This window comes from Leucopleurus acutus (assembly GCF_964270905.1).
Source record: "Leucopleurus acutus genome assembly, chromosome: 1".
NCBI lineage: Eukaryota > Metazoa > Chordata > Mammalia > Artiodactyla > Delphinidae > Leucopleurus > Leucopleurus acutus.
Genome location: NC_139142.1, coordinates 188,230,202 through 188,245,112, shown reverse-complemented (window position 1 = coordinate 188,245,112; position 14,911 = coordinate 188,230,202). Strand labels below are relative to the sequence as shown.

At 34.4% G+C, this 14,911-nt stretch overlaps 1 protein-coding gene across 1 annotated transcript in view; it reads right to left on the bottom strand.

The window, feature by feature from the left end:
- MALRD1 (MAM and LDL receptor class A domain containing 1) overlaps positions 1–14,911 on the bottom strand; it is a gene marked incomplete at both ends in the record, with an annotated part of 584,975 nt that overhangs the window by 333,800 nt on the left and 236,264 nt on the right. The window contains 2 exons of the mRNA XM_082854883.1: positions 3,345–3,636; positions 7,180–7,427. Of these exons, the coding sequence (XP_082711009.1) occupies positions 3,345–3,636; positions 7,180–7,427 (540 nt within the window). The remainder of the gene's footprint in view (positions 1–3,344; positions 3,637–7,179; positions 7,428–14,911) is intronic.

Here is a 14,911-nt window from a genome sequence, read left to right as displayed (position 1 = left end):
GAAGAGAAAAAGAAATAAAAGGAATCCAAATTGGAAAAGAAGTTATACTGTCAGTGTTTGCAGATGATATGATACTATACATAGAGAATCCTAAAGACACCACCAGAAAATGACTAGAGCTAATCAATGAATTTGGTAGAGTAGCAGGATACAAAATTAATGCACAGAAATCTCTTGCATTCCTATACACTAATGATGAAAAATCTGAAACAGAAATTAAGTAAACGCTCCCATTTACCACTGCAACAAAAAGAGTAAAATACCTAGGAGTAAACCTACTTAAGGAGAAAAAAGACCTGTATGTATACAGAAAACTATAAGACACTGATGAAAGAAATTAAAGATGATACAAACAGATGGAGAGATATACCATGTTCTTGGATTGGCAGAATCAACACTATGAAAATGACTATACTACCCAAAGCAATCTACAGATTCAGCACAATCGCTATCAAACTACCAATGGCATTTTTCACAGAAATAGAACAAAATCTTTCACAATTTGTATGGAAACACAAAAGACCCCTAATAGCCAAAGCAATCTTGAAAAAGAAAAATGGAGCTGGAGGTATCAGCCTCCTTGACTTCAAGCTCTACTACAAAGCTACAGTAATCAAGACAGTATGGTACTGGCACAAAAACAGAAATATAGATCAGTGGAATAGGATAGAAAGCCCAGAGATAAACCCATGCACATATGGTCACCTTATCTTTGATAAAGGAGGCAAGAGTATATACAATGGAGAAAAGAAAGCCTCTTCAATAAGTGGTACTGGGAAAACTGGACAGCTACATGTAAAAGAATGAAATTAGAACACTTCCTAACACCATACACAAAAATAAACTCAAAATGGATTAAAGACCTAAATGTAAGGCCATACACTATCAAACTCTTAGAGGAAAACATAAGCAGAACACTCCATGACATAAATCACAGCAAGATCCTTTTCGACCCACATCCTAGAGAAATAGAAATAAATACAAAAATAAACAAATGGGACCTAAGGAAACTTAAAAGCTTTTGCACAGCAAAGGAAACCATAAACAAGATGAAAAGACAACCCTCAGAATGGGAGAAAATATTGGCAAATGAAGCAACTGACAAAGGATTAATCTCCAAAATTCACAAGGAGCTCATGTAGCTCAATATCAAAAAACAAACAACCCAATCCAAAAATGGGCAGAACACCTAAAGAGACATTTCTCCAAAGAAGATATACAGACTGCCAACAAATACATGAAAGAATGCTCAACATCATTAATCATTAGAGAAATGCAAATCAATACTACAACAAGGTATCACCTCACACCAGTCAGAATGGCCATCATCAAAATATCTACAAACAGTAAAGGCAGGAGAGGGTGTGGAGAGAAGGGAACCCTCTTGCACTGTTGGTGGGAATGTAAATTGATACAGCCACTACAGAGAACAGTAAGGAAATTCCTTAAAAACTAAAAATAGAGCTACCATATGACCCAGCCATCCCACTACTGGGCATATACCCTGAGAAAACCATAATTCAAAAAGTGTCATGTACCACAATGTTCATTGCAGCTCTATTTACAATAGCCAGGACATGGAAGCAACCTAGGTGTCCATCTACAGATGAATGGATAAAGAAGATGTGGCACATATATACAATGGAATATTACTCAGCCATAAAAAGAAATTAAATTGAGTTATTTGTAGCGATGCGGATGGACCTAGAGTCTGTCATACAGAGTGAAGTAACTCAGAAAGAGAAAAACAAATACTGTATGCTAACACATATATATGGAGTTTTAAAAAATGGTTCTGATGAACCCAGGGGCAGTTCTGGAATAAAGACACAGATACGGAGACTGGACTTGAGGACACGGGGTGGGGGAAGGTAAGCTGGTACGAAGTGAAAGAGCAACACTGACCTTTATACATTACCAAATGTAAAATAGATAACTAGTGGGAAGCAGCTGCATAGCACAGGGAGATCAGTTCGGTGCTTTGTGACCACCTAGAGGGGTGGGATAAGGAGGGTGGGAGGGAGACTCAAAAGGGAGGGGATATGGGGATATACGTTTGCATATAACTCATTCACTTTGTTATACAGCAGAAACTAACACAACATTGTACAGCAATTATACTCCAATAAAGATGTTAAAAAAGAAAAAGAAAGTAGATTAGTCTGAGGTATCTGAAATTCTTTTACATTAAATTCACATAAGTATACTTACCCCTCAACAGAGTCTTGAAATGTTTCTTTTCCTCTGTACTATTCCATATAGTGCTGGAAACATCAGGCAAGGAGCCTGGCTTAACTATGTGTCAATGGGAAAATATTTATCTAGAAACCTACTCTTAACCAAATTAAAACACTCCCTTTAAAATGTATGAGGAAGTTATGGCAGAAATGGCAGTGTTCCACATTCCACCCACCATGTTAAAAATCAGTACAAACAAATTAGGTCATTCTTCTTAAAGCACTTCTGTTTTTGTTAGTTACAAGATATAATTTATATACAAAATGAATGGCACTTTTATTTTCTACTCCAAACTCATGGTTTAAATATTAATATATGCCATATTATCAACTGATAAAATTTTTTTTTTGCCACACCATGCAGCATGTGGGAGCTTAGTTTCCAGGCCAGGGATCGAACCCATGGCCCCTACATTGAGAGTGCAGAGTCTTAACCACTGGACCTCCAGGGAAGTCCCCAAATTTGTTCTTTTGTCATTGTAACACTATATACTGCATTTTCATCTCATCCTCTAATATTTTATATGAATTAATGCTACTTGCTATTTCCACTGCTTACAATATTGTCACTGTATGTATAATATTGGACATCTACCAATAATCTAATTATTTAGACAAATTACCCCTAAATTTTTAGGTGAATGGATGGACATATTCAATCATCTAAACTATTTAAATATATAAACTCAACATTCAAATGAATAAAGTATTGGTCTAAAAAGAATAAAGTAAATAACATAATCACAGTAACATCTAATTAAAATTGAGTAAGTCTGTTCTTGATGTTCTTATATTGTATTAAGAGTGAATCAATATTTACTAAGGACTGAATTATGAATCAGACTGAAAACAAAGGAGTCTTAGTTTATTGATCTAAGAAGAAATTGACTAAACTAGGAACTGGGGAACGGGTAAATATACCAAAGCTTGGAGAAATGTTGGAAGACAAGTTTATGAGTAAAGCCTTGAAAGATAACATTTTAGGTTCAAAACGATTTTTCTTTATGAAAACAATGATTTACTAGGTGTTTATGTCACTTCTTTTCCATTTCCTTCCTTCCCACCTACCACTCTGCAAAAGCACCACAGAAACAAATTAAAATGTACCTGCTGGAAGAGGCACTTTGAGTTCTTCTTTCATGGAGTGATGGAATGATAGACAGTTCTTTGTAAGCACAATGTCATCCAGTGCAATATCTCCATGGTGGCCTTTCCCAACTCTGCCTTCAAATTTGAGTTGGAAGTCCTCATCACCAGACAGGGATAATTCTTCCCGCTGCCAGAAATTGCCTTGTTCTACAGTGAGGTTAAGTAGGACCTTTGTTTGGTTTGAGACTGACACCTGGATCAAAGTGAGCGCTCCAATGCCATGTCCATACATGTGATAATGAAAAATTATCTGTAACCAAGAATCAGAATATTATATATAATTAGCACAATTAATTTCACCTTATTTTCAATTACATCATATTGTCCTCTCCTTTCTTAACAGATTCCTGAAGGAAAATTAGATCTGTATGTTCTACTGCTCTGTGAGTGCTCTACCAATGAATGAAGTTAGGCCAGTCTTAAATCATATGTTGCAAAACATGGAAAATAGTACAATAAGGATCAAATAGAAACTTAGTTGAAAAATGAGCAGAGTTCACTTCCTTTCTGTGACTTATAAAAGTAGGATTCCTCCACAAACTCTTAAGATCCACTGTCAAAGGAATAAAAATATCAAAAAGTGATGTATTATATAGAAAGACTTTTCATGATTAAGAAATATCAGGTACTAAAGAAAACCATTTCTAATCTCATGAAACTTAAATCATTTTCTTCAAAATAGCAGAGTACTTTATTGCTTATTCTACCACATCCTTGCACTTGAAACACATTTTCAGTTCTATAAGATTCTCAGGGCTGTACTATACGTAGCAAACCACCAGAATAGCGATTTCTAAATTTTACTTGAAACGCTTTAGAAGAGCAGACTTGAGAGTTGTACCCCCAAGTAAAAATTAATGTAAGTATTTCCAGGGATTAACATTTCAATGTTTCAAAGATGTAGTTTACCAGATTTTTAGTGATTGTTACGCAGATGGAGAAAGTCAGGGGACATTCTAGGAGGAAGAAGAATATGAGTTAGGAACAACAGGGACTGAGAGTGTTTTTAAGCTTTTGTCTTGTCTTTTTTATGAATGAGGGAAAAGAGTAATGGTGGGTGATCTTCACACAGGAAAATCACATTCTGGAAAGACTAGCACTCATGGATATTATATTCTAGAGAAAGAAAAATGAATGTGTTTAAAGGGTAAAGAATGTGATTAGACAATATATGCAATGCATACTTCAAAGAGCACCAAGAAGAACTAAGCCATGTAAATAACTCTATGCAAATTTCCTAGCTGATGAATAATACCTGAATTTCAGGTATTATTCTATGATCCAAAAATGTTTCTTCTATTGGTTAATCCATTACTGTTGGAAAACATGAGCTCTATGACCACTTTGGCTTGTTTGGGGAGGACTGGTCAAACCTGAGTGTCCCAAAGTGAGAAACACAAAGAGTCTGAGGCCAGCCACTTGAGCAGCATCAATAGGCAAGAGAGGAAACTACCCAACAGGCATAGCATGTCTGTCTGGAGCCCTTGCAGTCATAGGTGTGGTCTTCCCAGTATTCTCCCTTGTTTTGTCTTCTTATTTGCACAGAAAGCATAAGCCATATGTTTTATGTCAGAGTAAATACTTCCTTATCTTCTTGAGGCCATTTTCTGAATGATGCCATTGGGTCAACATGCAAACAAGCATCTAAATACTCCATTTCTACAGAGAACACTTGATGACAATGTAACCTAACCACAGGGAAACATGAGTGAATAAAAATCTCTTAAGTATTAAATTCTTCTAAGGAGGCATTTTCACTGGAAATTTCAGTTACTCAGAGTTTTGATCTCTACCCTCATCAATCTATGTCTGCATCCCTTCCTGCCTCCCACCCATCCCTCAAAAGGAAGAAAAATCTCCAATTTGATTTTTTCTCCCTGAAGTTTTCCACAAGGTCAAGTGACAGAAAGGATTTTCATGAAATTATGGAAGGTCACTCTGCTTACCTGATAAACAAATGTTTATATATGAGAGACCCAATCATTCCCAGCATGACCTTTCCTTACTTCTTTGTATTCAATCTATATCATAAATATTCATAAAATGAACCATTCATCATTAATTTTTTGACATTTCTCCTAGGCATACTTCATTATTCTCACACAGGTGTTTAAAACAGTGGGAACTATAGTGCTGGGACCAGGGAAAAATAGAGATGAATGAGATCCTTAGTAACTACAGTATGAAAAAAAAAATCTTTTGAACATTCTTAGAGGAAGTCTGAAAAGAAAAGCTAAGGAGTCTGTTTTTGATGTCTTTCAAATTACTCAATATTTTCTTGAAAATAAACCCCAGCATACCAGATTTTATATATGTTGAGTCTATATCTATAAATCTATATACCCATATTCTGAAATTTGTAAATTAGTTCTAGTCTTAAAAGCTGATTAAAAATTAAACATGAAATATATACAATTTCAGTTTGACTTTTTTGCTTTTCTAAAACTCAATGTTTGCCAAACTAATTAAATAAAGTTTAATATAATTGTGTATGATTCATTACATCCATTCTGGACTGCTGACTGAGTTACGTCTTTAAAACTCTGAGAGTGTCACTTTCTTGCAGAAAATCTATGAAATTTGCCTGAAGAGAGAAGAGATATGTGATTATTCCCTGAGAATTAAACTATGAAATCAATTTAAGATGACACAGGAAAGCTCCTAACACAAACTAAAGGTTTAACATGTCTTAAGACTGGGGAAATGGTAGGATGTAAAGGATGGTCAGTATAAAACAGAGGAACAAACATCTGTGATAAGTACAGGTACAGCTGGGGAGCCTTCGAGCAAAGATTTAATATGTCCCCTTCTGGGGTTAGGGCTGTCTATTGAGGAGACAGGTACACAAGAATAATACAATTTGAAGATAATAAAGGTTTAAATCATGTTATTGTCTCCCAGCCTGTTTCTTTGATTGGCTAGCAACTTTCTGAATATAATTTGTTTTCCTTTCAGTGTTCAGACATTGGGGAATACACCAGTCAGAATACATGTGTTCAGAGCTTATGGAGATTGCATTTCTTGCTGTAAATATAAATAAATGGCAAATTTATTCACGCATTAATCTCTTATAAGCAAGATTCTGTGAAGTCATCTCTGAGTGCTTAATTTATATGTAAAGATAACTTTAGCCCCTAGCCTAGCTGACTCAAATCCTTTGGGGAATAAAAATAGACAATCATGCAAACGATAAATAGTGAAGGTCCTTGCAAATGCATAGTCATCATATGAAGATCCATACAACTCTATTTATACTTTAAACACTCTTATGTTTTCTTCAAATTTCCATAGCATAATGGCCAAACCATTTTTTCTTCCTGCCCCTAGAAATTCTACTTTTTAAAGGGTCAATTTCAGTCTTTCCTTTTCCATGAAGACGTCTTCAACCATTTTATCATGGTGCCAACTATGACGCATATTAGTTCTTGGAAATACTTAACTTTATACTATTTCTCATTGTCTAATTCTCTTTCTTATGGTGAAATTCCCATAATTCCAATAAGTACCAAGTTCCCTGAGTGGACACAACTGATATTTCACTTCTTTTGTTCTACCCGTGGTTATGGATAATAAGTTTCCAAAATTCCTTATCTATGGAACTTATCCACAGGATAAATTCTTCCAACAGCTCTAATGGTCCTTCCCTTTCACCCTTACTTCACTTTCTACCTCCCTCACATATTCCAAGTTGAATACGTTCAAACTCATTTGTTGGTCTGGTGCTGGCCGTTTCATTTTCTGTACTTAACTCCATCAGAAGTTGTTCATAATATTTCTGTTTTTTTCCCCATACCTTGCAGTTTTTGCTTCTTCTGCTTATGACTGGGCTTGAAATTCTGGCTGCTCTCATGGGCTGCTGCGGGAACAAGCTCTTTATAAAGATGTAATGACCAGATGAATTTCGCAAGGTGTGATCAGCAGCTGGCTGTGTGCCTGAGGCAGGGATGCCGCTAGCCTTCAGAGTCCAGTCAAAGTCATCATCCTGTTCCTGCTCCCAGGCACAAAGATCAAACTCAAAATCACAGCAGCCACTGGAGGTACCTGGAAAACATTTTCCAATTTATGGTGGAGAGAAAAAGGAAATTAGTAGATAAAGCATGCAATCAAAAATTACAGTAATCTTATTAAACACACTCATGTTTCAGGATCTTTGAACTTGCTACTCTCTCTGCCTGGATTCTTTCCCAAATGGCCTGTCCACTCACTTCTATCAGATCTGTATTTGAGCATCACCTTCTCAGTGGGTCCTTATTTATCAGTGTACGTAAAATCTCCTATCCTCAACTCTGTCCTGCTTCACTGTTTATTTTTATTTTGGGCACTTTTCTAACACATTATATGTCTTACCGACTTATTTTTTGTCTTCCCCCACTCCTCACTCATCAGAATGCATGTGTTATGAAGGAGAGAATTTGCTCAGTTTTGTTGTTATATTCCCAGTGCCTGGCAAATAATTGCTCAATTTGCTGAATAAATAAATGAACTTTTAAAAAAGAAAAAAAATACAGTAATCTTATGTAGCTTTTTTTTTTTTTTTTTTTTTTTTTTTGCGGTACGCGGGCCTCTCACTGTTGTGGCCTCTCCCGTTGCAGAGCACAGGCTCCGGACGCGCAGGCTCAGCGGCCATGGCTCACGGGCCTAGCTGCTCCATGGCATGCGGGATCTTCCTGGACCGGGGCACGAACCCGTGTTCCCTGCATCGGCAGGCAGACTCTCAACCACTGCGCCACCAGGGAAGCCCTTATGTAGCTTTTATATATAGAATGGATAAACAAGGTCCTACTCTATAGCACAGAGAACTATATTCAATATCCTGTGATAAACTATAATGGAAAAGAATGTATATATATGTATAATGGAATCACTTTGCTGTACAGCAGTAATTAACACAACATTGTAAATCAACAATACTTCAATTAAAAAAATTGAAAAAATTGCAGTAATCCTGCCACATCATGTAATGTTAGAAACCTTACAATATTATCCTGACTGCAACATTAAAATAGAATAGTTTAGTTTGTTACACACAGCTATTTCCATGGCTCATTTAAGTTTATTTCTTCAATAGTCTGGTCCCTGTGTCAAAATCCATGAGAAAATATTCCAGCATTACACACATTTCCTCCTGCAAACACCTATTTGGTCAATGTAATTTATTTCTTCTCTCTTCTCATCTTTGCTTCTCAGATCTTGGTAGGCAATTTAGGACGTTTATTATTCTGCAACACAGTTTAGCTGGGAAATACTTCCTAAAGCAAAAGTTATTAATCATTGTAATTATTTTTTAAAACATAGACTTATTTTAGAGATAAGAAAATTGTGAAACAGAAAAGGTTAAAACTGTAATGATTTAATTTATTATAATAAGTTGCAGAAATTAAATATGTTGAGTTACATTAAATATCAACTATCTCCCAGGTATTTTAAAAATATTTTATTATTAACATTGCTTAAGTTTTTCTTCCATTTCCAGGATAGTAAGAATTCTAAGTCCAACTATGTCCTTATTGATTTTCTGCTTGCTGGATCTATCCATTTCTGATAGAGGGGTGTGAAAATTCCCAACTATGATAGTGGATTCATCTCTTTTCTTTGCAGTTCTAGAAGTTTTTTATGTCACACAGGTTGACATTCTGTTGTTAGGTACATTGTCATGTCTTCTTAGAAAAGTGACCTCTTTACTGTTGTGTAATGCCCTTATTTATCCCTGATAATGTTCATTGCTTTGAAGTCTGTTCTGTCTGAAATTAAAATAGCTATTCCTGCTTTCTTTTCGATTCATGTAAGCATGGTATATATTTCTGCATACGTTTACCTTTAACCTATAAATATTTTTATATTCAAAGTGGGTTTCTTGTAGACAACATGTAGTTGGGTCCTATTTTCTATTCAATTGTTAATTCAGTTTTTAAATTACATTTGAAACTTCTTTTGAAAATTTACTCTGTCCTAAAATAGACTGTAATTCCTACAGCCTCTTTTAGTTCAGAATGCTAAAGTTCTCCTAAGTATCCTCTCAAAGGACTGGGAAGTAAATCTCACTAAAATAATAATGAACCCCAACTCACCATCTTGTTTATAATCTGAACTCTTATCTTGGTTAAGAATATAAAATGAAGTAACTAATTCAGTTGCCCTTATGTTGGAAAACTTAGCAGCCCATGAGGACCAGATTTCCATAGACCAGCATCTAGAAAGGCCATTTGTATAAGGAAATGATGTGTGTTGCTGAAAAACAGATTTGTTAAAAAAAAAAATCATACAAATACTGCTATATGAATCTCTATAGTGTAAACCATATTTTTGCTTTTGATATTTACTATAGTTTTGAAGATATATTTCCTTGGAAAGTTTAATTCTAAAATACCAGTGGAGGAAAACACAGCAAGCAGGGCCTAAGTGGTTTGAATTACACATCACTATGGTAAGAGGGAGCAACTTATAATTTCATTTTCTACTATTTCCCACAGGTGCCATGCGAGACAAGTAGCAAATAGTCTTCTGTGCAGATGCCAATTCCTGGCATTTCATGGAGCAATTAATGCCCATGCCAGACAGGTGTGCCGTCAGGAAGAAAATGATCCCTTTGTCTACAGCTGTATCATCAATCAAACCAGTTTCTCCCTTTCCAAATGCTATAATTTTTCCATCGATCAATATCTTTATAAGTATAAAAATGTTTCATTTAAAACAGACATAATTTTGAAAGAACACAACCTAATGCCTTTTAAGATCCTACCATCAAATTTTTAAAAGATATCATTCTATTCATTTATTCATTTCATATAAAATTTTTATTTATTTTTTAAATTGATATATAGTTTCTGTAAAAGAGTGTATAGGTGTAAAATATAGTGCTTCACAATTTTTAAGTTATACTCCATTTATAGTTATTATAAAATATTGGCTGGGGCTTCCCTGGTGGCGCAGTGGATTTTTGCTACAACCCTTTGCAATTCCTATCATCTGGAACCTTCTTTACTATTCTTTATTTAACCAACTCCCTATTCATTCTTCATAGATATAATCAACACAAGGCTAACTAAAAAAATAAAAACTAAAGTATTAAAATTCTTAAGATGTGTGAATGTTATCTTATGCAAAAAATGACACAATATTGTGATAATTTACTCATAATTAGAGTACTGTGGTATTTGATGAATATTTAATTCCCATGTTTATGGGAAACTTTGAGAATTTAAACCATCCAATGAGAGGGATACTAGATAATAGAGGCCTTGAACTGTGCATATAGAATGCTACTAAAGGATTCTAAGAATATATATATTGACATCATAACTATGAACATGAGAAAGGGGAATGTGAAAAAAAGGTGCAGAATCAATGGTACCTGTTTCTAAATCTTAAAGTTGTATTATTATGAAGAACTACAAGTAGTAAGAAATATTATCATCAAAAACTCATACTGAAAAAAGATGGAAATGTAGATTCAATATTAGGAAAATCATTATATCAAGGGGTGCCTGACAGCTGAAAAGGCTTTTTATGTGAGACAGAGTATTCTCTCCTATGAAAGTGTTCAAACAGCAATCAGGTTATTTTTCCTTTCCCACCTCCATTGTCTGCCAGATCAGAGAAGTTATAGAAATGATTCTTCGATTGGTTGGTGACTCAGTTACCAATTCAATCAACAGCAATTCAGTAGATGTGATTCATCAATAAACATGTCTTAGTGGAGTTCTCTCATATATTAACAGACTGTTATAAGTGCTAGGATATAGATAAAAAATTTACGATCAATTGTAACTGAGTAAAAGGGAATCCTTCACAGAAGTCTTAGTGTTAGATCCCTGTTTCAAAGAGCATGGAGTAACTTGTTTTTTTCTCTCCAACTCTATGATTCTTTGATTTTATGGTTCAATAACTTGAACTTTATATCATATTTTGACAAGTTGTTTATATTGTATTTATAAAAAGGTTAGTAGCTAGATCTATTTCTAGATTTTTCTTCTTAATGAATTAGTATTTTCAGTCTCAAAGGAATGTCAAAGAAAAGAGAAAACACAGATTACCTATGACAGGAATGAAACTGGATATCATAGACCCTATGGATATTAAAAGGATGATATAAGATTACTATTAATAACTCTAATGCACTAAATTGACAACTTCTATGAAATGGACCTATTCCTTGCAAAGAACAAACACAAAATGATTTGAGCAGCTTTATAACTTTTAAGGAAATGGAACTCATAATTTTAAAATTCCTGAAAAAGAAATATCCAGGCTCCGATAGTCTCATTGGAGATTTCTACCAAAACTTTAAGGCACACAGATCAGAAAGGAAGACATAAAACTGTCCCTATTTTCAGATGACATGGCTGTCAACATAGAAAACCTAAGGAATGTATTATAAAAATTTGAGAATACATGACTCAGCAAGGTTGCAGGACACATGATCTACATATAAAATTAATTGTGTTTTTATATATCATCATTGAATATGTAGAAACCAAAATTTAAAATATAATATCATTTATAATCCCTCAAAAAATGAAATACTTAGGTGTAAATCTTATAAAATATGTACAGGACTTGTAAGCCAAAAACTACAAAACACAGGTGAAAAGAAATCAAAGTCTAAATAATGGAGAGACAAACTGCTCATGGATTGGAAGACATCCTATTATAGATGTTATTTCTCCCAAACTGATATATGTATTTAATAAAATTCCTGTCAAAGTTACATCACTTTTTTGGTAGATATAGCGATGATATTTTTTTAAAGTGAAAGCAAAGCCAAAGGAACCTGAATAACTAAGGCTATATAGTTGAAAAAGAAAAATAAACTAGAAGGACTCTCTCTACTTAATTTTAAGATTTATTATAAAGCTTTAATTTTCAAGACTGTGTGGTACTGATGAAGGAACGACACTTGGATCAACGGAACAGAACCCAAAACAGCTTCACACAAGCACAACCAACTAACATTTGACAAAGATGCAGATGCAGTTAAACGAAGGGAGGACAGCTTTGTTAATCAGAAGCAACTGGATAACTATTGACAAAAAAAAATGACCCAAACCTCACAACTTATACAAAAATTAACAAAATGGAGCATACACTTAAATATAATACTGTGCAACTTTTAGAAGGAAAAATAGAAGAAAATCTGGGACCTAGACCTCAGTGAAGTGTTTTTGACCGTGATATCAAAAGCATGATCCCTAAAAGGAAAGATCAATAAACTGGACTTCATCAAAATTACTCTTTCCCTGTAAAGTGAATGTAAAGATAATCTAAATCCTATGAGAGAACATTTGCCACTCACACATCTGCCGAAGGACTTATATCTATAATATATGAAGAACTCTCAAAACTCAACGGTTTGAAAACTTCTGATTAGAAAATGGGCAGAAGACATGAAGAAACATTTCACCAAAGAGGATATACAGATAACAAAGAAACACATGATAAGATGTTCAACACCACTAGCTATCAGGGAAAACGCAAATTAAGACCCTGACGAGATATTAACCTATACCTATAAGAAGAGCAATAATAAAGATAAAATAGTTACAATACCAAATGCTCACAAGGATGTGGACAAACTGGATCTCTCACACATTGTTGGTGGTAACGTAAAATGGCATAACCGCTCTGGAAAATAGTACTATGGTCTGTTACATCCATGCCATGGAACATGAGTCAGCAATAAAAAGGAACAAATGATTTACACACACATCAACTTGGATGGCTCTCAAGGAGATTATGCTGAATGAAAAAAAGACAGTCTCAAAAGGTCACAAACTGCATTTACATATTTATATAACTTTCTCAATATTACGAACTATAGGGATGGAGAACAAAATAGTGGTTTCCCAAGGTTAGGGATGGTGAGAATAAATGTAATTATAAAGGAATAGCTCAGGGGAGATTTTGGTGGAGACAGAATATTTGATTGTAGTGTGATGATTACACGAGTTTTCACATACAATAAAATGCCATAGAACTATACACACATATTGAACCATATTGTTTCCTGGTTTTGATATTATACTATACTATAAAATGTAACCACTGAGGGAAGCTACATGAAGGGTACACAGAATTTCTCTGTACTATCTTTGTAACTTCCTATGAACCCACAATTATTTCACGATTCAAAAAATTAATGTCATGTGCCAATTATTATTCGGTGACATCATCAGGAAATTGTGATACAGTGATTTCCTTTGTATTGCCTTATTCTATGAAGTAATAATAAATTCTGTAAATAATACTTTCCAAACTGTTTCACAGAACAATTGTTCTATAAGGAGTATACTTAATTCCATGTAAAAAAAAAGAGTTTCTGGGTAATTTGGAAAAATCCTATTTATAATACCAGGTTTTCAAAAATTGTCATAATTTTTTCTTCAGTGATGACTACCTGATTTCATGATTCTGAAAATATTACCCTAATGCGTGTCACTTTACAACACTGAGTTCATGAGAAAGGGATCAGTGTTGATAATCTTGGAAAGACAGTGAAAGCTTTCTAAACCTCAGTCACTAGGCTACAGCCTGCAAATAATGAATTCCTGAAGCTTAGGACAGCAGATCCTTCACAGGAAGCCTGGTTTATTAACTTTATGATACCTGACCTACTTTTGAACATAATCTCCCAAAGAAAACAAAAGCTATTCATAGTGCATGATTAATAAAGTCTCTGAAAATACACTAGCTGTTTTCAAGGTGATGTAAAATTCCATGTTGGGATTAGTATTTAAATACCCTAACTAAATTACTTTTCCCTCACCCATCCAAAAGTGCTTTGTACTTATTCTAACTCCCATTCGCAAGGTGAATGTTTATGTACCTATTTCTCTAGCTAGACAAGAAGCTCCACAATTCTTCAGGTAATATCTTATTTTTCTTTGTTTTTGCTCCAGGGCCACTTATATTACATGCCCAATGTTTAACCAAATAAGTAAATGTCCAGTATGCAAGGCTAGGTCAGGATGGTGTACACTGGTGCCAGTAGAGTCCCACAGAGGCACTCTACACCTTTAAATTCATTTTTTGCCACAACTGAGCACAAATTCTGATATGCTAAAAAGTTTTAGATGGAGCACTGGATATGGTGTAGAAGTAACAGCTATAATATAACCTTGCTGTGAGTAAAAAGTCACATGTATATCATAGCATCAAACAATAGCCCCTTCTCCCCCCAAAATTCATCAGTTTACTTGAAACAGAGAGAATTCTGCTATAACAAATGAGAAAGGGTAGTCAGGATGTAAATGAGTCAACTCAAATATGTCCTGAAGGATAACTATTTAGGGGAATTACAGTTATACATTCATAGAAATCAAAGGAAATTGTTAGTGATGTGGTGATAACATAGAAAGGACCGTGTTTTAATTATTGCTGACTTTTTAAATGTTTTTGAATTTTTAAAAAATTCATTCAAATACATCAAATATCACTTGGCTCAAATCCATTATTTGTTCCATCTTTTTTGTTTGTTTGTTTTTTAACATCTTTATTGGAGTATAATTGCTTTACAATGTTGTGTTAGT